The sequence below is a fragment of the Carassius auratus genome, chromosome 4 (assembly GCF_003368295.1).
Source record: "Carassius auratus strain Wakin chromosome 4, ASM336829v1, whole genome shotgun sequence".
Classification (NCBI taxonomy): Eukaryota; Metazoa; Chordata; class Actinopteri; order Cypriniformes; family Cyprinidae; genus Carassius; species Carassius auratus.
Genome location: NC_039246.1, coordinates 5,925,673 through 5,949,737, shown reverse-complemented (window position 1 = coordinate 5,949,737; position 24,065 = coordinate 5,925,673). Strand labels below are relative to the sequence as shown.

Below are 24,065 nucleotides of genomic sequence, written 5' to 3'. Positions count from 1 at the left end.
GGGCCGAAGGTAATTTCATTGACTCTCTCATTCCACGTCACCTGAAAGTTCCTGTCCTTCCTGTGTCTCATCCCATCCATGTCACCACACTCAATGGCCAGGAACTGCCACACGTCACCCACTACACTGAAACCATCAGTCTGCTCACCTCAGGCAATCACAGTGAAACCATATCCTTTTACCTCATAGACTCCCCTGTAGCTCCCATTTTTTTAGGTCACCCCTGGTTAATCAAACATAATCCACGAGTGGATTGGGGTTCCAACACTGTCACATTGTGGAGTGAAAGTTGTCATGAGTCTTGTCTGGTTTCTGTTTGTCCTGTTGTGCCTGTTTCTGTCTTCCAGAAGGAGAACATGGTGTTGTCAAACGTGCCTACAGAGTACTTGGACCTGAAGGAGGTGTTCAGTAAGTCCTGTGCTGCTTCTCTCCCTCCGCATCGTCCCTACCTATGAATGTGCGATAGATTTAGTGCCAGGTAAGTCTCCACCTAAAGGCAAACTTTACTCTCTTTCTATTCCGGAGAGGGAGGCCATGGAGAAATACATTTCTGATTCCTTGGCATCGAGGTTCATCTGCCCTTTCTCTTCTCCAGCAGGGGCGGGATTCTTTTTTGTGGGTAAGAAGGATGGTTCTCTGTGACCTTGTATTGACTACCGAGAGCTGAACAACATCACGATAAAAAACACCTATTCGTTACCGTTGATGTCTTCAGCTTTCGAGAGGTTACAGGGAGCATCAGTATTCACAAAATTGGATTTACGTAATGCTTATCATTTGGTCCACATCAGGAAGGGGGATGAATGTAAAACCGCCTTTAACACCCAAACACTCGTTAATGACGTGTTGAGAGACATGTAGATCAGTTTATATATGTTTACCTGGATAACATACTGATTTTTTTCTTCATCTCTCCAGGAACATGTTCAACACGTCAGACGAGTGCTCCAGAGATTACTCGAGAATGTGCTTTTTGTCAAGGCGGAGAAATGCGTATTCCATGCACAGTCTGTTCCCTTCCTAGGGTATATCATCTCGTCCGAGGGAATACATATGGATCCTGACAAGGATCCTGTCAAGGTTGCAAGGTTGCAAAACTGCATTTACCAACCTCAAGAGGTTTGTTTCTACTCCCATCCTTGTAGCCCCTGATCCCACACGGTAGTTTGTGGTGGAAGTTGACGCATCATAGGTGGGGGTAAGAGCAGTTCTTTCCCAACGTGCTGCCTTGATAAGACGATAAGAAGCATCCCTGCGCATTTTTCTCCCATCGGTTATCTCCTGCTGAACGCAATTATGACATTAGTAACATAGAATTGTTGGCCGTCAAATTAGCTTTAGAGGAGTGGCATCATTGGTTGGAAGGTTTGGACTGATCATAAGAATTTACAGTAAATTAGAACTGCCAAAAGACTCAATTCCAGGCAGGCTCGGTGGGCACTTTTTATCGGTCGATTTTACTCTGTCGTACCGCCCGGGTTCCAAAAATGTCAAACCCGATTCTTTGTCACGTCTTTTTGATCCCTCCGCCCGCCCAGTGACTCCCGAGTGTATTTTACCTGAGAAAATAGTCGTCTCAGCACTCGTATGGGAGGTCGGATCGAAGGTCAAGACGGCCTTAGAAGGGGTAATACCTCTGCCTGGTTGCCCACCGAATCATTTATTTGTGCCGGAAGAGTTATGATCCAGAGTCATTCAGTGGGGTCACTGCTCTAACGTTGCTTGTCATCCAGGGATAAGCCGAACCAAGGGGTTAGTTAAACAACGATTCTGGTGGCCACTTATGGCTCGTGACGTCTATGATTTTGTTTCGGCTTGCTCAGTGTGCGCCAGTGGTAAGTCATCTAACTGGCCTGTCTTCAGGTTATCATCCCCAGAGTAACGGGCAGGCTGAGCGACCCAACCAAGATTTAGAGAGAGCGTTGCAATGTTTAGTCTCCAAGAATCCTTCTTCCTGGAGCCAACAACTCTATGGTGGAGTCCGCTCACAATTCGTTACCAGTGTCAGCCACGGGCCTCTCTCCATTTCAGTGCAGCTTAGGTTACCAGCTACCAGCCTTTCCTAGTCTGGAATCTGAAGTCGCGGTCCCCTCCGCTCACACATTTGTCCAGAGGTGCCACCGCACCTGGACCCAAGCCCGCGAGACTCTGCTCCAGGTGAGGGAGCGCACTTTGCCACCGGTCAAAGCCTCTCGTTTACGTCGTTGGTCAAAAAGTGTGGCTTTTTACTAACAATATTCCTCTCCGTTCCATCTCTAACAAATTAGCTCCCAAATTCATTGGCCCATTTACTATCACCAAGATCATTAGTTCGGTGACAGTGTGCCTCAAACTACCTCCAGCTTACAGGAGGATACATCCCACCTTTCATGTGTCCAAAATTAAACCCGTGTTTTATTCACATATTAATCCGCCTACCACGGTTCCCCCACCGCCGCGTCTCGTAGATGGGGAACCGACCTATTCGGTTAATTGTATTCTGGACTTGAGACGGAGGGGACGAGGATTCCAGTACCTGGTAGACTGGGAAGGTTAAGGTCCGGAGGAGAGGAGTTGGGTACCTGCTAGGGACAAACTGGATCACTCCCTTATTGATGAACCGTGATCTCTGGGTTTTGCACTTTGTGGGTGAAGTCTGTGTGTTATGTATCAGCACTGATTAGTTTGTGGGCATCTCCGTTAATTGTCATCAGCAACAGCTGTCACTCATTACTCATCTCTATATAATGGCTTGTCTAGCATCTTGCGAGAGTGAGAGTTTTGTTTCCTGTTTGTAACCTGTGCCTTGATTTCTTGTGTGTTTCTGCGTTTGATGTCTGTGTCTTCCCCAGAACCCAATCCACTCTTCGCAACCACCATCAAGCAACACAACTTACCTTCAGCTCGCTCTATTCGTTTAATCGTATTCTGGACTTGAGACGGAGGGGACGAGGATTCCAGTACCTGGTAGACTGGGAAGGTTAAGGTCCGGAGGAGAGGAGTTGGGTACCTGCTAGGGACATACTGGATCACTCCCTTATTGATGAACCGTGATCTCTGGGTTTTGCACTTTGTGGGTGAAGTCTGTGTGTTATGTATCAGCACTGATTAGTTTGTGGGCATCTCCGTTAATTGTCATCAGCAACAGCTGTCACTCATTACTCATCTCTATATAATGGCTTGTCTAGCATCTTGTGAGAGTGAGAGTTTTGTTTCCTGTTTGTAACCTGTGCCTTGATTTCTTGTGTGTTTCTGCGTTTGATGTCTGTGTCTTCCCCAGAACCCCATCCACTCTTCGCAACCACCATCAAGCAACACAACTTACCTTCAGCTCGCTCTATTCGGTTAATCGTATTCTGGACTTGAGACGGAGGGGACGAGGATTCCAGTACCTGGTAGACTGGGAAGGTTAAGGTCCGGAGGAGAGGAGTTGGGTACCTGCTAGGGACATACTGGATCACTCCATTATTGATGAACCGTGATCTCTGGGTTTTGCACTTTGTGGGTGAAGTCTGTGTGTTATGTATCAGCACTGATTAGTTTGTGGGCATCTCCGTTAATTGTCATCAGCAACAGCTGTCACTCATTACTCATCTCTATATAATGGCTTGTCTAGCATCTTGTGAGAGTGATAGTTTTGTTTCCTGTTTGTAACCCGTGCCTTGATTTCTTGTGTGTTTCTGTGTTTGATGTCTGTGTCTTCCCCGGAACCCCATCCACTCTTCGCAACCACCATCAAGCAACACAACTTACCTTCAGCTCGCTTCCCCACAGTTCCTGTGTCACCCTCTCCTGCTGCCTACTCACCTCCGCCTTCCGGATTCATCACTCCTCACCACCATCTTGGACAGTGCATTTCTCCCAGCGTTATTTGTGTTCCAGTTTTGTATTGTCTCATTATTCTCATTAAACATTATTAACCTCGTACTTGCTTCCTGCTCTTCCTTCACCCAGTCGTCACACACAGGCCATGGCTAATGAAACCCTGATGGGTTATTAAAGGCAATGTTTGTCCAAGTGTAGAGGTATTTTTGGTGGACTTTGTGCTTCTTCATGGAATTTAACCACTCAAAAGCTGTAATTGGAACTACGTGTAAAAACACAAGTTTCTATGTTTAATGTTACATAATTAAAAGTTTTATCTTCCAAGGTTGTGACCTAACATGTTGGTTTTTTTTGGCCCAGATGAGCTCTGATAACAGTATTTGGAGACTGTAGGCTGAGGCGAATGGAGTTCCACTGCTTGAATCAAAGCCAGCCCATTGAATCAATCAATCAATCAGTCAATCAATCAATCAATCCACTAGTTGTTGTCAGGTTAGATTAAGTGAGGGGGAGCTTTGAGGACAAAGCCCATTCACAAGCGTTTGGTTTCACAAAGATATGCTCACTGATTTCCCCCCGAACAATGAAGAAATGGAAGAGCTCTCAATAATTGAACAGACTGGTGCCATTACGCAACAGGCCTTACGAGTGGGCTGCCAGAGGGAAGGGTAGCGAAGCGAAAGAGAGTCAAGGGAATGGGTGCCTGGTAATGTGTGGGAAGAAGGTCTGTGGAAAGATTTCAAATTAAGTGTATGCTTTTGGATGCTATATGGAAGCATCCTTTCATAAAGGTCATTACAGTGCTTTCTCTGGCACTGTGATTTCACAAGTAAAGCTGCCCATGAATTTGTGCTTCTCCTGCTGTGCTTCCCCATGTGCAAGCATATGTCGACATAAAAGATGTCTTATTTTTAGTCTAGTCTACAATAACTCCCAGAATGCCTGTGGTAAAGAGCACAGCAGCTTTCAGTCAGTGCGTTTGCTTTAGGATGTGGGTCTCTGGCCATATGTGCGCAAACGTACTCGCTTGTTCTCCCCTGTAGGCGTGCAGGCCCCAGTTGCGCTGTGACTGAATCACTAGCTCTTCACTCCCTCTACTCTATTCTGCCTACCTCTCTTTCTTTTTTTCACTCTAAATTTTATTATCTTTCTCTCTCACCCCATCTCTTCAGGTCTGTATATTTTTCCCAGCTTCTCTCCTCCCACGCCAACCTTACATGCACTGAGCTCAAGGCTCTGCCAAACCGTCCTGCTTCTCAAGCCATGTGCATGCATAAAACTTGCTGTGTGTTAAGGATAAAAAACCTTTAATACACAATGGTCATTAAATTTCAAAATAACAAGTCGAAGGTTATTAGTATTTGCAATTTCCCATTGCTTATGGGGTGGGGAAATTGTGGCCTAATGGTTAGAGTGTTGTTTGACTTGCAATCCTAGGGTTGTGAGTTTGAGTCTTGGGCTGGCTGGAATTGTAGGTGGGGGGAGTGAATGTACAACACTCTCTCCACCTTCAATACCTTGAGCAAGGCACCGAACCCCTACTGGTCCCTGGGCGCCGCAGCATAAATGGCTGCCCACTGCTCCGGGTGTGTGTTCATGGTGTGTGTGTTCACTGCTGTGTGTGTGTGCACTTTGGATGGGTTAAACACAGAGCACGAATTCCTAGTATGGGTCACCATACTTGGCTGTATGTCACGTCACTTATGATGCTTTAATATAGTATAATTTATATTATATATAATATATATATAATTATATATAAATTATTTATATTATATATTATTTATAATTATATATAATATAATTTTGGATGCAATCCCTGTGAAGTTCCTTTTCCAGCTTTGTTTTTTCTTAGGGTTTGTGGCAAATAATAAATACAAAAAAAAAAAAAAAAAATCCTTTAGAATTAATATTGTACTGATATTCAACTTAATAAACTTTTTTATAATAGCTTTTAAATTAAATATATTTAAAGAAATTAGTTTTGGCAGATTTGACTAAAGCCTAATAGTCGTTTTAATTAATTATGTGTATTTTATTCTTCCTAAGAAGAAGACCTTTGAATTGTTGTGATGTGACGTGACATTCAGCCAAGTATGGTGACCCATACTCAGAATTTGTGCTCTGCATTTAACCCATCCGAAGTGCACACACACAGAGCAGTGAACACACACACACACACACTGTGAACACACACCCAGAGCAGTGGGCAGCCATCTATGCTGCGGCGCCCGTGGAGCAGTTGGGGGATCAATGCCTTGCTCAAGGGCACCTAAGTCGTGGTATTGAGGGTGGAGAGAACTGCAAATGCACCCCCCCCCCACCCACAATTCCTGTCGGCCTGAGACTCGAACTCACAACCCTTCAATTGTGAGTCCAATTCTCTTACCACTAGGTCAAGACTTCCCTTGTGAACCCATTTCCAGTTTCATGTGCTTTGGTGAGATGTTGAACTGTATTGGAAATGGAACAGAAATAACAAGTCCTTGGTGAGGCAAGATGAAGATTTTAATTAGATTCATATATCAATGTTAAGCCTAGAAGTGTCTCATTTATCCTAAAGACTGAGTTGAAATGTATTTTGAAAAATATTCTTTAAAAACTGTAAAAATAAAATAAAAAATAAAAAAGCACTTGAGAAAATGGTCATAATTATGTCATAGAATACACCTTATCAGCCCATGAATAGTCAACACATATTAAAATTTAATAAAAGGAAATAAAAGCTTTTCCCAGCATTTGCATGAATCATGTCAGAGCAACATAAGCCCAGAGCTGCCTGCATGCATAATATCAAAGTGCTTTAGTTTCATTTATGGCATAACACTCATATGATAAGCCCAAAATGAAAACCAGGCCCTTAAAAATAAAAAATAAAAAAATACAGAAATGTACACAAATACATTTCAGTGCACTTGTTCATATCAAACTATTTCCTCTTCAAAAGAAAAAAAAAATGATGCTAACAACATTAGAAGCCCAGATGAAAATATACATGATAATCCCACACGTGATAATGATTCAGAACCCTGGTTATTAGATGTCTTGTTATTTTACAGATATATGCAACATTATATATTGGCAATTTCGTTTTAGCAATTAAATGTTTGTTTGCATCTTTATAACATACATAAATTACCTTTACAGCTATTTTTGGTCCACTGTTTTGTATGGTATTCTATTCAATTCATATAAAACTGAATTTCTCAAACTAGTCATAATAAATAAACATCACTCTGACATATTTTTCTTTTTTACAGAACTGTATAAACACATTGTAAAAATATATTTTCTTAAAGATCTTCCTTAATCTCAGCTATTTATTTTGCTGGCAAAGCAGCACATTTGTGATGTTTACTATTTTAGTGAATATCATAAATACCCTACAGAACGAATTAAAGGGTTTCAAAACACCTATGCTGGTTAAGATGCTGTCCTGCAATTTTACAAACATCCTTAACATTTTTAGATTCACCTTTCACTCTTTTAGTCACTCTCGTTGCAAAACCTATAAATACATAAATTCTCATTTAAAGTGCATTAGGTTTTGATAGACAACATTTACAGTCAAATGAAAGGGTTCAGTTTAGATCTCGACTCACATTGTTATGGATATTAAAAGTAATGGCAGTTTCTACAGTTACAGTCCCTGATGCAGACCTGTGCATATTATATAGCACTATTAGCGCTTGTGCTTAGCATCACTTTTTGAACTTTGTAATGATCATTTTATGAACTCTTATTTTGAAATAAATGGTTTCTCATCCATTGCATACTCATTAACCAACCAAACCCCCTCCCACACTCCCATAATTTCAGAGGATATGAAGTTTGCATTCACAAGCATATTATGCATGACCACACTGAGGTAGATCCAAAGAAACCAATGAACAAAATGAAGCCATTACAAAAGAATACATAAAGACAAAAAATTTAAAATTAAAAAAACACTGCATGTCTCACATTTCTTTGTAAAGCAATGCCTGATCCAGCTAGATTAACTTCTATTGTATGTACAAGGATGCTGAGGGACCGTTTCCTGAAATTCAACCCCAGTGGTCCTGGAATATCCCTCGACACATCATGTGTGATTAGAGATGCAAATGTTTTACAGTAACTATTGCATGTTGAGACACTCTATGCCAGTTAGAGGACTGAAGGCACTATTAAATTATTCATTTAAATAATAAGTATTAAATATGCAATTGTAATGTATTAAGTATAATATATAATAACTACAATTATTTAATATAGATAAACAGATCTTATGAATAATTAAGAACTTAATATTTACATTTAAAAAGCTTAAAATAAAGCTTAAATACAAATAAAGTCATACTTTTAAAACGTAATACTGTCTGGAACTGACTTGAAATACTTTGTTTTTAAAGATTTTAAAGAAAGTTGTGCTTTTTTATTGGGCAGTGGTTGTCGGCTTGGCTATACATGATGAAGTTTGTATTTATATCACGTATTAATTAAAGCAGGATACATAGTACCATATCAAACAGACCTCAACGTTTCATAAAACATGCCATGATCTGCATAATTAGTCAACATTCAGTTTGTATATGGTTTACAATAACCTACAATGAGCAAATAAATAAATGGTCAACATATGGGACAAGAAAGTATTAGTTCTTCACGCTGATCTTATTTTTGCAAAGTCACTGAATAACTTGATGAAAAATGAAAAAAGACTCTCATATGCAATACTCTAGCCCAAGTACATATAATAGTTATTCTGTCTTTTAATTATTCAATATTTGGTATTCATAGGCAGATTTTAAACTTCCATTCTTCAGACAGAATCAAAGCAACTCTTGTGGACTTGAGAGAACATATGCAATGAAACTAACACATTATCAGAGGCCTTGTTAAAGCACTCTGATATATGAAAAGAGTACACTATATACAGCCGGGGCACACTGGAAATCTATACATCCGTGAGACGCTTCCCCTTATTTACACAATTCTGATTCACAACTGTGCAGTTTCCAGTTCGCAGGTTTGCCTCGCGAAAATTATCAATGCTGTTATTTAGGTCGTCGTCAATCTCCATGTATTCTGACTTGCTGACAGCAGATGAGCTGCGACGACTGGAGTTAGAATCAGACGCGATGTTCGGATTGCTCACCGTGAGGAGCTGTGCCTGTTCATCACCTTCGGTTTCTCTGTGATAGAAATAGTTAAAGTTGGACACAATCACAGGCACTGGAAGCGCGATAGTTAGCACTCCGGCAATGGCACATAGAGAGCCTACTATCTTGCCCCCAATGGTAATGGGGTACATGTCTCCATACCCCACGGTTGTCATCGAAACCACTGCCCACCAAAAGGCATCTGGGATACTTGTGAAGAACGAATCCTTTTCCTCAGCCTCAGCGAAAAACACTGCACTGGAAAACAGGATGACGCCAATGAAAAGAAAAAAGATGAGAAGACCCAGCTCGCGCATGCTGGCTTTCAAAGTCTGGCCCAAGATCTGAAGCCCCTTGGAGTGTCTGGACAGCTTAAATATCCGAAACACCCTGACCAAGCGGATAACCCTGAGAATGGCCAGAGATGTGGCCTGCTCTCCTCCACCCTTTGCCTCCTTTCCACCTTCGGGGTCTTCCGCCAGCTCTGTTCCGAGCGTTATGAAATATGGAATGATGGACACCATATCGATCGTGTTCATCATGTTTTTGAAGAAGACAGGTTTACTTGGGCAAGCGAAGAAACGGACAATCAACTCAAAAGTAAACCAGATGATGCAGAGTGTCTCCACAACAAAAAATGGATCAGTAAGAATATTGTGTTTGAAGTAGAGCGTGCTGTTGCCTATCACCTGGAGCCGTCCGTGTGGATCCTCCTTCAACTCTGGTAAAGTCTCCAAGCAAAATATCACAATAGAAATGAGAATAACCATGACGGACACTATCGCGATCCCTCTGGCAGGGCCTGAGCTCTCGGGATGCTCGAATAGCAGCCAAACCTGTCTCTGAAACTCATTCTCCGGCAGGGGACGCTCTTCCTCACGAATAAAGCCCTCATCCTCTCGAAATTTTTCCATAGCTTCTTCTCCAAGTTCATAGAACTTAATTTCCTCTGAGAACATATCCAAAGGTACATTGACGGGTCTTCTTAACCTTCCCCCTGACTGGTAGTAGTAGAGGATTGCATCAAAGCTCGGACGGTTTCTGTCAAAGAAGTACTCGTTCCTTAAAGGGTCAAAGTAGCGCATCCTTTTCTTGGGGTTTCCCAGTAGTGTGTCAGGGAACTGGTGGAGCGTCTTCAGTTGTGTCTCAAAACGCAGCCCTGAGATGTTGATAACAACTCGTTCGCAGCACTCGGGGGAATACTGTGAGTCCTGTGGTTGCCCCTGCAGAGTGGAGGATGTCTCGTCCATGTTATCTCCAGCAACCACCACAGTCATCCTGGAGATCAAACTCGCAGTACTGGATGGCAGTGGATATTCAGGTGGGTTGAGTACACATCCAACACCCTGCAGCTTCAAAAGTCAATGACCCAACAAGACATCCAGCCTCATGTTCCACCAAACGTCGACCATCTCCATGTCCAGTGGAGCACTGCGCCTACTTTGTATCTTCACCTAGACATCCAGAAAAAAAGGGGAGCAATGAGATACCTCAGATACCATGAGGGAAAATAATTATGTCCTACCTAGACACACACACAATTCAACAGGGATGTAATAAGACATGCAATTTCTATTGGAACCAAGGATCCTAACATATATTTTGAATCATATTGCTTTTGGAATTCACAAACCAAAATTAGGTCTTTAAGAACAAAAAGTTCCCAACAGGACTATCACAATTGCCAGTAAGATGAAACCAGATTTTAAACTCCATTGATATGTGAATGTCTACAGTGCCTTTGCACTGTGAATTTTTTAGTCTGCTAGCAACCTATTCCAGTACATTTGTAACGTTCATATTAAGATTGCATAATGATCTCAAATAGACTTCTATGGATTGAATAAGAATAACTGTAAAATGAATTTGAATAGGGCTTGCTTTTCAATTATATTGGTAAGCTTTGAAAGCAGTCAGAACATATCTTCTTGTAAGCCAGCTAGTGAATAAATGCTCTTAGTATATCTGTTAAAACATGAATGCCACTGGCTGAGGTTCTATTGTATCTTGATTGTGCGGTATAATTGTTCTAAATCTCAGCAGAAATCAAGACATTATTTGCCAATATGAACATGCATTTAGAATGCGAATAATTAGAGTGAAACCAAATGATGGCTATGGGGATGTTATAGAATGATTGTCTTTGTACTTACGTGGGCAGTCAGATTGAGGAGCAGTGCAGGAAAGATAAGTGCAAAATCTCTTGCGTGTTATTAAGATAGATCTCACATAACAGCCTCACATTCATACAGCAAGAATATAATACATCCTTCATAACCATCCTACTGCCTTCAGACCACAGCAAACTTGCAGTGCTCCTCAAACCCGTGCAGCTGAACAGCAGAGACACAAACAGAGACAGAAAGGGAGGGTGAGAGAGAGAGAAAGAGAGAGAGAGAGAGTGGGTGGGTGAGTGGGTGAGTGAGTGAGTGGATGTGTAATGCGCAATGCAGACAGACTCCAGCATGTTGCCAAATGTCCTTTTCCACACATCTGATGGGGGACACCTACAGCTGAAGGAGATATTCTTGTTTCATTTTTCTATCATCAGTGTGTCTTTTTGTTCACATTTTGCCCGAAAACAGATTAACGTGTATATGCTAATAAAACTAATATTATAATGTACTAATTTGCATGCAACCCTGAAACAAATGGTTACACTTTTGGTATTTTCTTAAGAGTAAAAATATCCATCTCATTTACAAATCCTCTAGCGACATTTTTACAAAATATATTGTAAACAAATATTTTGCCAATTTGTAATCTGTGACCTTGGCTTTGCTAGCAACATGAGCTACTTATTTTTCCCATATCTGCATACAAATTCTTCAATATAATTTAGGTCTATTTTTGTTTGGCTTCTCTTGACATATGTTTCCCCAGCTGAGATATTTAAATTATACTGCAGGTAATAGAGCTGAGGGACCATTTTCAGAAGGTTACATTAAGATGCCCTTTCGTAGAAAACAGACTTTATTTTATGGTTATGCTGTATCTGTTTGGTCGAAGCATCACTGAGGTGTACAGTGTAAAGTCTGTAGCTCTATGAATACCGTCCAGTCCTGAGCAGACAGAGCAATTGCTTTCAGTACGAGAGATCAACAAATTTCTCCATGGCAACGAGGAGTTGGTAAAAGAGTGAGGAGAGGAGGAGGGAAAACAGGTCTACACTCTGCTGCTATCACTACAGAACACAAACCTCACACATATAGGATAAAACAAAATTTAACTTGTTCAGTTCAGTCATTTCTGTTGATATCAATACAGTATGAGACTGTATTATGTATAGATAAGATTATCATTTGTTTTTTTTACATTTAATTTTTTTGGGGGGAACTCTTGTGTTGAAATATTTGACTTGACCACAAACATTTATTAATCTTCAAAAAAAAAAAAAAAAAAATTCTCAAGAGCAATTTACTATCTGTCAAGCAGGTAACATTTTTGCTATTATAGTGGACTCATCGAAAAATGCATTGGCATCATCTGTATTAAAGAGAAAATAATCACTTCATCCAATGTTTAATTGAATAAAATAGAATTGACAGCCTTGGAGTTCCACAACTATTGACTTTGTTCTCGCTGGACATGTGTGAGTGATGCAGGATTGCCAGGTTTTCCTAACAAAACACACCCAGTTTCTACTACAAACTAGCTTAAAACTAGCCCAATCGTGTTTCGAGGGTGGTTTGTTACAGGTGGTAAATACACGTTTTTCAGCAAGGTTCCTCCAGTAAAAATTTTGTGTGTTATTAGGGTCACTTCAACCCACGGACATGAAAACGGCAAGAGTGATAAAGTTGACCGAATTCTGGAAGTATTCCTGAGCCCATGTTGTGATTTCCATTACAGTATCATTCCTGTATGTGATGCAGTGCCGTCTGAGGGCCCGAAGATCACGGGCATCCAGTATGGTTTTGCAGCCTTGACCCTTACGCACAGGGATTGTTCCAGATTCTCTATCTTTGGATGATATTATGCGCTTCAAACCCTTTGCAATTTTTCTCTGAGAAACTCCTTTCTGATATTGCTCCACTTTTTTGCCGCAGCATTGGGGGAATTGGTGATCCTCTGCCTTCTTGACTTCTGATAGACACTGCCACAGTGAGAGGCTCTTTTTATACCCAATCATGTTGCCAATTTACCTAATAAGTTGCAAATTGGTCCTCCAGCTGTTCCTTATATGTACATTTAACTTTTCCGGCCTCTTATTGCTACCTGTCCCAACTTCTTTGGAATGTGTAGCTCTCATGAAATCCAAAATGAGCTAATATTTGGCATGACATTTCAAAATGTCTCACTTTCAACATTTGATATGTTATCTATATTCTATTGTGAATAAAATATAAGTTTATGAGATTTGTAAATTATTCCATTCCCCATTTTATTCACAATTTGTACAGTGTCCCAACTTGTAACTGTAAGGCAGAGACTTTTAGGAATTTTAATTTATCAAAAACATTTTTTTTATTTTTTTTGAGTTAAATATGGAACATCCTTTATATTGCTTTGGAACAGGTTGTATTGTAAAAAACACTTTCACAAAGGTCACACTTCTTTAAATAATACCACACCACAAAACTCATTCCTCTTTTATCTGACATGCTTCCATAAAGAATCATAAATATATTATCGTGTTACATGACCTTTCATGAAGTACAACATGTTTTTACAGGGTTTAACCTGATACCCTAAATCCTATTTTGTCTGTGCTAAAGCTACTGATGTGGACTCTGCTTTTTGCCTAGCAACAGTCGCTAGTGTACTACACATCTCTGACAGCCCCATTCCTCATTTAATTTCAAGGATCCTCCGCAGAGCTCATTTCATTTCGAAAGGGGAACTCTTTCACTCTTGAGGAATCACGATTATGGGTCCAATTCCCACAGATCCCTTCACATGAATAAGATCTGTGAGCAGCGTTTAGCTTCTCTGCATTCATTTCAGCAGAACGACAGCTGAGGAGAGGTGCAGTCTTACAGTATGAATGTAGCACCCCTCCTCCACTCTCATTCATGAATGCACTGGGTCATTATATAACACTTGTGCTCTATTTAAAAGAGCCGTAGCAATGAAGATGAGCAGGAGACTCACGCGGTGCCCTTCAAGACGAGCGCTGGAGCCCTAGGGGCTGTTGGGTCAGACCGTTGGGTGCTATTATTAGCTGTGTGTCACACCATAACCAATGAAAATGGAGTAAAACTGACAAATGTGTGTGTGTGTGTGCATTCATTGGTCATGTGCATTTATGTGTGTATGTGATGATTGCATCATGAAGCGCACATTGGCCAGATTTACTGCACTGCATCATTCTGCATTTAATACAAAAGACACATAATTTATCTCCTTTTTTACAACACATTCAAATTAGTTTCCAACCCAGAGGCTGCTAAGCTGAGCATTCACACTGACTTCACAAGAGAATGTAAAAATGTTGTCATTGGGTTTATTTTTAGTTCTTGTGTCTCCTGGGTTCCCATGGAATTTTTTAAGTCCTGTTAAAACAAAAAAAAAATCTCTTATCACGCACAACTGACCAGCTGGACATAGTAACTAATTCAAATAAAAGGCATCTGTATGGGATGCAACTATCAGTTTTTGACCGGTGGCATATGAGAGGAATGTTCATGAACCTGTTTGAAAACAGTCATTATTGTTCAATACAATTCCATGTGGTGATAAGATGATGATACAAGAATACACTTTTTATTTATTTTTTTAAGAAACTGTAGCATCAATAGGATTCATTTAGTTCCTTTATTTTAGAAGCACATTTCTGTTGGATACCACTCATTTGAATTATTAATGGTTTTATTTCAGTGTTGGCTCTGTAGCTGCACAAATATGATGAAATATAGATACAGCCTGATCAAGTCAAGTCAGGTTACCTTTATTTATATAGCGCTTTAAACAAAATACATTGCGTCAAAGCAACTGAACAACATTCATTAGGAAAACAGTGTCTCAATAATGCAAAATGACAGTTAATGGCAGTTCATCGTTGAATTCAGTTATGTCATCTCTGTTCAGTTAAATAGTGTCTGTGCATTTATTTGCAATTAAGTCAACGATATCGCTGTAGATGAAGTGACCCCAACTAAGCAAGCCAGAGGCGACAACGGCAAGGAACCAAAACTCCATCGGTGACAGAATGGAGAAAAAAACCTTGGGAGAAACCAGGCTCAGTTGGGGGGCCAGTTCTCCTCTGACCAGACGAAACCAGTAGTTCAATTCCAGGCTGCAGCAAAGTCAGATTGTGACAAGGTCTTTACAGGGGATCTCTATCTGGGGCTCTAGTTGTCCTGGTCTCCGCTGTCTTTCAGGGCAGTAGAGGTCCTTTCTAGGTGCTGATCCACCATCTGGTCTGGATACGTACTGGATCTGGTGGCTACGGTGACCTCAGAATAAGAGAGAAACAGACTAATATTAGCGTAGATGCCATTCTTCTAATGATGTAGAAGGTACGGTGTTATGTGAAGTGTTCCCGGTTCCAGTTTACCTAATTAATGCAGCCTAAAAATCCTTTAACGGATTTGGATATTAAAAGCATATTAGTATGTTATGTGTATGCCAGGTTAAAGAGATGGGTCTTTAATCTAGATTTAAACTGCAAGAGTGTGTCTGCCTCCCGAACAATGTTAGGTAGGTTATTCCAGAGTTTAGGCGCCAAATAGGAAAAGGATCTGCCGCCCGCAGTTGATTTTGATATTCTAGGTATTATCAAATTCCTTGAGTTTAGAGAACGCAGTGGACGTGGAGGATTATAATGTTACAGGAGCTCATTCAAATACTGAGGTGCTAAACCAATTTTTAAACTGATAAGCCTCATTTGTTTTAAATTGTATCATACTAGGCCTAAAAAGCTTAAAAATGAAATAGAAATATGAAATTGCCCCATATATTCAATTTATTCTGACTAAAATAATGTAAAGTCAAATCACATAATCAAAGGTCAAAATAATTAACTTTGCAGAAGAACCTGAAGGCAGAATTAAATAGCACTGGATACAAGACTCAATTGGGAAATTCAGGTAAAAATTCTGTATTTGAGTTTGTCGAATCAAGTGATGGAACAAGTGCTTTTTAATAAGAAATTCATATTTACAGAAAATACATATTCAGACATATTTGCACACAAACTGCAGACTGGCTCTGACTTTCAGAAACTAGTGTATTGACTCCTCCATACAAAAATCTGGGGTGTATTTCAGCCTTTATTCTTACAGACATTACCTCTAATGACTGTTCAGTTAGTAAGCAGAAGTTTCTCAGGTTCTTTAAACCAGTTTTGGAAGGTATGGCCTTGCCTTCTCATACTGTGACTACAAAATCCAAAGAGAACATAATTAATTGTGTGTACAATTAAAAGTCAAACATAGTACAGTCATGCCCTCCTTGTCTTTACCAGGGGTCACCAATTAGATGTAATAGTCTGGATGGAACCAGGCTGGGGTCCAGAGACAATGGTGCACTATTTTACCATTTCAAATGCTGTAAAGATGACTTGATTAAATGTAGGAGATCAGACAAAAGAAGTATTCAAACATATTTATTCCATACATTCTGTATGTTTATAATTCAAATATAGATAGATAGATAGATAGATAGATAGATAGATAGATAGATAGATAGATAGATTACCTCAGGTATACAACATACTCTCTATCACAACATCAAAATAACTGTACACCATACATTTACATCATCAGCTAGACACTAAATTCATCATCCTGCTGAGTAAGAAGACTAGACAGAGGACATTACTGGACATATTAGCAGACTATGTGTTTTACACAATAAATGGCTTATGATTCAATACAATAGCAGGAAGAACATGACAGCAGACAACAGTTAGTACAAGAACTACTCATACTGGACACATCAGACACCTTTGTACAGTGATAACAAAGTGCTAAGGCTCTTCAGATGTACACCAGCTGCACTACACACACACAGTATGAACACAGACGATCTGATGCGTTTGCAGCTCAACATCATGTTCTAATCAGATGTGACACATCATCCTCACTATCTCTGCTTGTTTTTTATTTGAAAGTGACGTGACATACAGTCAAGTATGGTGACCTATACTCAGAATTGCTCTGCATTTAACCCAGTCCAAAGTGCACCCACACAGCAGTGAACACACACACACACCCAGAGCCATTTATGCTGCAGCACTCGGGGAGCAGTTGGGGGTTCGGTGCCTTGCTCAAGGGCACCTAAGTCATGGTATTGAAGATGGGAGAGAGCGCTGTACATTCACTTCCCCCACCTACAATTCCCGTTGGCCCGAAGACTCGAACACACAACCTTTGGGTTAGGACTCTGAATCTCTAACACCCACAATGAAACCTTACAGAAAATGTTGTAATCAAATATGTTTTGATTGGTTGCGACTGCATTGCATTGTGCAGATTTATCGCTTTCAGCGAAAAAAGAATAATTTAAGAAAAAATTTTTTTAAGGGTTTTTTTTTATTTTTATTTTTTTATCTGGCTCAAATTTGGGGTTATTTGAACAAGATTTGATCATTGCCATGTGAGTTTATGCTAATGCATTCTGATGCCATTTTTGTTTATGTCTATTCTGCAAGCTCCTGAAAACTTGTGATGTATTGATTTAAAGGAAATTTCTGAATTCAGTAAAAGTTAAACGGAATCAACAAAATTCATGGCATGATACAGTATATATACAAATCTAGACTAAGGTAAGGACATTTGTAAGGAAATTTGTAATGGATGTGAATGGGGAACATTTTTGGAAGACTTAAAAGCAAAACAATTTATAGTGCTGTAGTGTTTAAAGTCTACATTGCAGAATTAAATATAACTTTAAGAAAAATTTCTTACACAAATCATGCCTGCACTGAAACAGTGATTTTTTCATTTTTATTTTATTTTTTGCATTTATGGATAGGCCTTGTTTATAAGTGCCTTACTGTAACCCAAAAGTTGTGTGTGGCAATCAACATTATGCCACAAGTGCTGTCAACTGAGATTAACTTGTAATTAACCTGTATATAACTTTAACTGCAAAAAAAAAAAAAAAAAAAAAAAAATATGAATGAAAGGATTACTTTATGTTGCATGAATGCCAAAAGGTTTATGTGAAATGTCTTTATAATGGGCATCGCTGACATGGGGATCGGTCCTTTAGAAGCACATGATGTTACATGAGCATATATAATATATATTATAATCCCAGGAAGACTTTTAATGCAATACATTCATTTTACAAAAGGAATCAGTGACATCATAACCTCAAAATTCATGCTCTAGAATGGATAGTGATTTCAGTTTCTTTCACTGACGATATGATGCATGATATAAGGCACTAGTAAAGAATATATTTACATGAACAACCAGTTAACATCATGTGCAAAGCAACAGTGATACTTCGGTCATTGTATTCCTATGATTTATGATGCATTATTGCTTACTATGCACAAACAACAGACACATACGGTACTAAACTGTGCAACACTTTGCCTGTTTTATAACTTCTCACAATGGTTATTAATACATGATCAGCTTATGTAATGGATTGCTTGAGAATATATTTCCCTGCTTTAAATATATACCACTTCATCTAAAAGGTGGTTTTAAAGGAACATGTCAGAAATGCACATACAGTTGCGCTTCTTGCTTAGGCAACAGTTTAGTTACATGTAGCAGACAATCAGCGGAGATATAATGGAACATCTATGATCTATTTAGAAATCACATGTGTGGACATCAGGGATGTGTAGGGGATGATATGAGCAGTATGAACGGAGTGCCACATTTGAAGAATCATTACATGATGTTTAGCCTGTGTAAATGTGTGATACTCTACAAAACCGGTAATGCATGAACATCAGCAGCATCCATGACCACAAGATAGAGCAGACAGGGCTAATTGTGAGGTTTTTTACACTTTCCTTCTTCAAAATTCTGCAAATCTACCTGCCATTTTCATTTTAGAAACCTCAGATTAACAAGATGACCAAATTACAGTCTAAGAGCTCAGTTCAAAGTAACAGCATTACTTAATAAAAGTTATCTTTTTCCTATCATTCCCTTAAATTACTAGAAGAATAACAAAGTGGAGTAAACTGTCAAATCATGTGACAAATTCTAAGTGTTTAGGATTAGACTGAAATAATATGATAACAAATACCAGTTTGAAGCAAGACTTTGATTTTGAACAGCTAAAATATCTGGAAGCTACTGACACTAGAAGCCTTGCAGGTTAAAAATGGTTGCACCTATACTCTTATTAGTTAGTTGAACAGGAAGTTGAATTGAGCAGCTAGTGGTTAACTTTTTATTTTTGAAGAAATGTCTATTTTAAAATTTTAAAAGCCATACAATTCCTGTTTCTTACACTTTAAAATGTAAAATATAGGTAAAATATGGACAAACCCAGCGACTGGGTAGTTTTGACCCAGTGGTTGGGTTATTTCCCAGAAGGTTGAGTTCCCTTTCAGTCGGTCACTCTCGACGCCACGTCGGATGACCGACGAATATGGGATATCGCTTCGATAGACCAATCTACTTCGAGTGTAAACTAAACGAGCCAATGCACATTGGCATGCAATTATTGCATCCAGCTGCCGCTGATCACTGCGTGAGTATAAGAGGGCAGCAGGTGCAATGCATACCAGCTTTTCGCTTCGGAGCCGAGCGTTGGTATCGCTCTGCTCAACTGTGTCTGCTGTGAACTACGAGTTCAGCACGCTCTCGGAAGCTTCGTGTGTTGGCGAGACGGCGCTTCAGCGGCGGTCGTTCCTGTGTCGAGTGGATCTGCACACTTCAGGTTGCACTACCCCTGTCGTGTTGCAAGCGGCCATCCCCCCTGTGCGCCTCAGCACTGAAAGAGCATTTCCTAAAAGAGCAAATTCTCTCTAAAAGAGCTTCACGGGTGCGTCTTTGTAAAGACGACGGATCGTCCTTATAAGGATGCCGTTTCACCCGTGCGTTTCTGGGTGCGGTCGTTACCTGGCACCGGGTGATGGTCACGATCGCTGCCTCACGTGTCTGGGCGTCGAGCACGCTGAGGTGGCTTTCGTGGATGAGTCATGTTCTCACTGCGGGAATATGACCATCTCGGAGCTGCAAACCAGGCTCCGCTACCTTCAGGGGGGCGGAGTCCCGTTGCCGCGGCCGCGATCTGGGGCTCGTTCTGGCGGCCGACAGACGAGAACCACTTCCGGCAGTAGCGCGAGTGGTTTGAGGATCACAGTGGTGGCAAACCCCGCAGGGAACCAACCCTCTGGGGACCATCACTCCTCTAGCACCTCCGATCCACGGAACGCGCTGGGCCCTCTTCAAGGAGCGTACCAGCGGTATCCAGTGGGACTCCCCCCGACCAGATGTCGATCTCAGCATCGGAGGGAGAGTTGTCGGATCACGGTTCGGTTGCGCTACCGTCCTCTGGGATGGTGACAAAGCCTGATTCGGATCCCGAAGTGGCAGCTATGCTTTCCCGGGCCGCCGAGAGGGTAGGGCTCGAGTGGAATCCCCCACCGCGTCCCGAGCCCTCACGGCTGGATGATTGGTTTCTCGGGGTGGTGCGCGCTGGTTCTCAGCGCCCCACCCCAGTGCCTTTCTTTCCGGAAGTGCATGACGAGCTCACCAAGTCGTGGATGGCACCTTTTACTGCCAGAAACCAGCCGGTGGGCTCCTCCTCCCTCACCACCCTCGAGGGCGGTGCAGCGAAGGGGTATTCAGGAATCCCGTCGGTGGAGCGGGCGGTAGCGATGCAATTGTGTCCTAAGTCCGCCGCCTCCTGGCGTGGAGACCCGGTGCTCCCTTCCCGGGCCTGTAGGCACTCGTCTGGTCTGACCGGCAGTGCCTATGTGGCTTGCGGGGAAGCTGCTTCCGCCTTACACGCTATGGCGTTATTGCAGGTGCACAAGGCTAAGGCACTGAAAGACCTGCACGAGGGTGGTCACGATCCAGCGCTTCTGGAAGAGCTCCGAACCGCCACTGACCTTGCGCTTCGAGCGACGAAGGTCACCGCGAGTTCGCTGGGTCGTGCGATGTCCACATTAGTGGTCCAGGAGCGCCATCTGTGGCTGGGTCTGGCAGACATGAGGGACACCGACAAGGTCCGGTTTCTCAATGCCCCTGTGTCCCAGACCGGCCTCTTCGGCGACGCAGTTGAGATTTTGGCCCAGCAATTCTCGGCTGCCCAGAAGCAGACTGAGGCGATCCGACACATCCTGCCCCGGCGGGCAGCTGCTGCTATCTCCACCCACCCGCCGGCTGCAGTGCCCCAGCCTGCTCGTCGCCGAGGGCAGCCCCCTGCATCCGCCCCTGCTCACGCGTCGCATCTGCAGCAGCCTCCAAGTGGTGCCGTTGAGCTGGGCACAGGCAGGCTGCCCCTCCCGTCCTGGCCCCCGTCAAACCTGACGGTAAGCAGAAGAGCAAGAGGCCCTGGGACGGGTGACCCAGAGAGAGGTAGCTGCTTTCTGGGGGATGGTGTAGGCACCTCTCCCTCCCCTGGAGGAGGGCCAGGCGGAGAATTTGGAAATCTCGACAGGAGAGTAGTTTCCTCCCTCTCTGGGTCCCAGGAGGGCACGGAGAGTTGCGGACGGCCAAGCACCGGACCTCACTCATCCTCCTCCTTCGCCAGATGGCAGCTGCGGGCGGTTCGAGAGCGTCAACAAAGGCCCTACTCACGCACCCTCTGCCAACCCGTGGAACCAGGTGAGCCCTGCACCCCACACTCGCACCACACTCCGGCCTGCTCACAAGCCGCCCGAGTTGGGCCCCTGTGTTCCACCTCGCTGCCCCACTGCGGGTGCGGCTGTGGTTCTGCTGGTCCCGCTTGTACGGTTCTTAGGCGCCTGGTCAGCGCTACCCAGCCCGTCTCGCTTGCTTCTGCGAACCATCAGCCTCGGCTATGCGATTCAGATCGCCCGGCTTCCCCCCAAGCTCTGCGGTGTCCGCTTCACTACAGTGGAAGCGTCCGATGCCCCTGTCTTGCGGAAAGAGATCGCAGTCCTACTGGCGAAGGCCGCGATAGAGCCGGTCCCTCCGGCCGATATGAGGAAGGGGCTTTACAGCCCGTACCTCATTGTACCCAAGAAAAGCGGTGGGTTACGACCGGTCTTGGATCTGCGAGTTTTGAATCGGGCCCTCTATCGGCTACAGTTCAAAATGTTGACACAGAAACGCATTTTCAGGTGCGTCCGTCCCCAAGATTGGTTTGCAGCGATCGACCTGAAGGACGTGTACTTTCATGTGTCCATACTTCCGCGCCACAGACCTTTTCTGCGGCTTGCGTTCGAAGGACTAGCATATCAGTACAAGGTCCTGCCCTTCCGGCTGTCCCAGTCTCCCTGTGTCTTCACGGAAGTCACGGAGGCAGCTCTCGTTCCTCTCAGAGAGCAGAGTGTTCGCATTCTCAATTGGCTGATACTAGCACAGTCTCGAGATCAGTTGTGCGAGCACAGGGATGTGGTGCTCCGGCACCTGAGCCTGTTGGGCCTTCAGGTCAGCTGGGAAAAGAGCAAACTCTCACCATTGCAGAGGATCTCTTTTCTCGGTATGGAGTTGGATTCGGTCGAACAGACAGCACGCCTCACAGAGGAACGTGCGCGGTCGGTGCTAGCCTGCTTGAATACGTCCAAGAGCAGGACGGCGGTCCCACTGAAACTCTTTCAGAGGCTCCTGGGGCATATGGTGGCCACAGCGGCACTTACACCGCTCGGCCTATCACATATGAGACCGCTCCGGCACTGGCTTTATGGCCGAGTCCCGAGGTGGGCGTGGAAGCGCGGCACTCACCGGGTCCAAGTTACACCGGCCTGTCGCCAAACCCTCACTCCGTGGTCAGATCTGGCATTCCTATGGGCAGGGGTGCCCCTAGAGCAGATCTCCAGGCATGCTGTGGTTTACACGCATGCCTCCACCACCACCGGGGGGGCCACGTACAACGGGCATGCAGTCTCAGGGGTTTGGACGGGCCCGCAGCTGCAGTGGCACATCAATTGCCTAGAGTTGTTAGCAACGCACCTTGCCTTGAACCGTCTCAAAGGTCTCTTACGAGGCAAGCCTGTGCTGGTCCGATTGGACAACACTGCGACTGTTGCGTACATCAACCACCAAGGTGGTCTGCGCTCTCGTCGCATCTTGCAACTCGCCCGCCACCTCCTCCTTTGGAGTCAGAAGGTTCTGAGGTCACTTCGTGCTGTTCACATTCCAGGCCTGCTCAGTCGTACAGCCGACGAGCTGTCTTGAGCAATGCTCCCGGGAGAATGGCGACTCCATCCCCTGACGGTCCAGCTGATTTGGAGGTGGTTCAGAGCCGCTCAGGTAGACCTGTTTGCTGCTCCAGAGACCTCTCACTGCCAGGCTTTCTACTCCCTAACCGAGGGAACTCTCGGCACGGACGCACTGGCACACAGCTGGCCGCGGGACCTACGCAAGTATGCGTTTCCCCCAGTGAGCCTTCTCGCACAGACGTTGTGCAAAGTCCAGGAGGACGAGGAGCAAGTCTTACTAGTAGCGCCATATTGGCCTACTCGGACCTGGTTCCCCGAACTAGTGCTCCTCTCGACAGCCCCTCCTTGGCTGGTTCCTCTGAGGAGGGATTTACTGACTCAGAGACGGGGCACCATTTGGCACCCGCGTCCAGACCTTTGGAAACTCCATGTTTGGTCCCTGGACGGGACGCGGAGGTTCTAGGTGACCTACCCCAAGAGGTAGTTAACACCATCACTTCGGCAAGAGCACCGTCTACGAGACACGCCTATGCCTTGAAGTGGAACCTGTTCGTTGAGTGGTGTTCTTCTCGCCGAGAAGACCCCCGAAGATGCCCGATTGCGGCCGTGCTATCCTTTTTGCAGCAAGGGTTGGAGCGAAGGCTGTCTCCCTCCACCCTCAAAGTCCAGGTTGCCGCTATTGCTGCGTACCATGACCCTGTGAATGGGAAGTCTTTGGGTAAGCATGACCTCATCATCAGGTTCCTTAGAGGGGCCAGGAGGTTAAATCCATCCCGGCCCCCCTGTATACCCTCTTGGGACCTGTCTCTAGTGCTTAAATCACTACAGCAGGGCCCATTCGAGCCTTTGCATTCAGTTGAGCTAAAGTTTCTTTCATTGAAAACTGTGCTCCTGCTTGCACTGGC

At 43.4% G+C, this 24,065-nt stretch overlaps 1 protein-coding gene across 1 annotated transcript; it reads right to left on the bottom strand.

Annotated features, from left to right (window-relative positions):
* Positions 1–8,168: 8,168 nt before the first annotated feature.
* On the bottom strand, positions 8,169–11,309 carry kcna1b (potassium voltage-gated channel, shaker-related subfamily, member 1b). The gene is made up of 2 exons (XM_026224279.1): positions 11,099–11,309; positions 8,169–10,399 (listed from the first exon to the last, which is right to left on the bottom strand). Exon 2 carries the CDS (start codon positions 10,220–10,222, stop codon positions 8,741–8,743), a length of 1,482 nt encoding a protein of 493 aa, XP_026080064.1. The 5' UTR covers positions 10,223–10,399; positions 11,099–11,309; the 3' UTR covers positions 8,169–8,740.
* Positions 11,310–24,065: the final 12,756 nt, after the last annotated feature.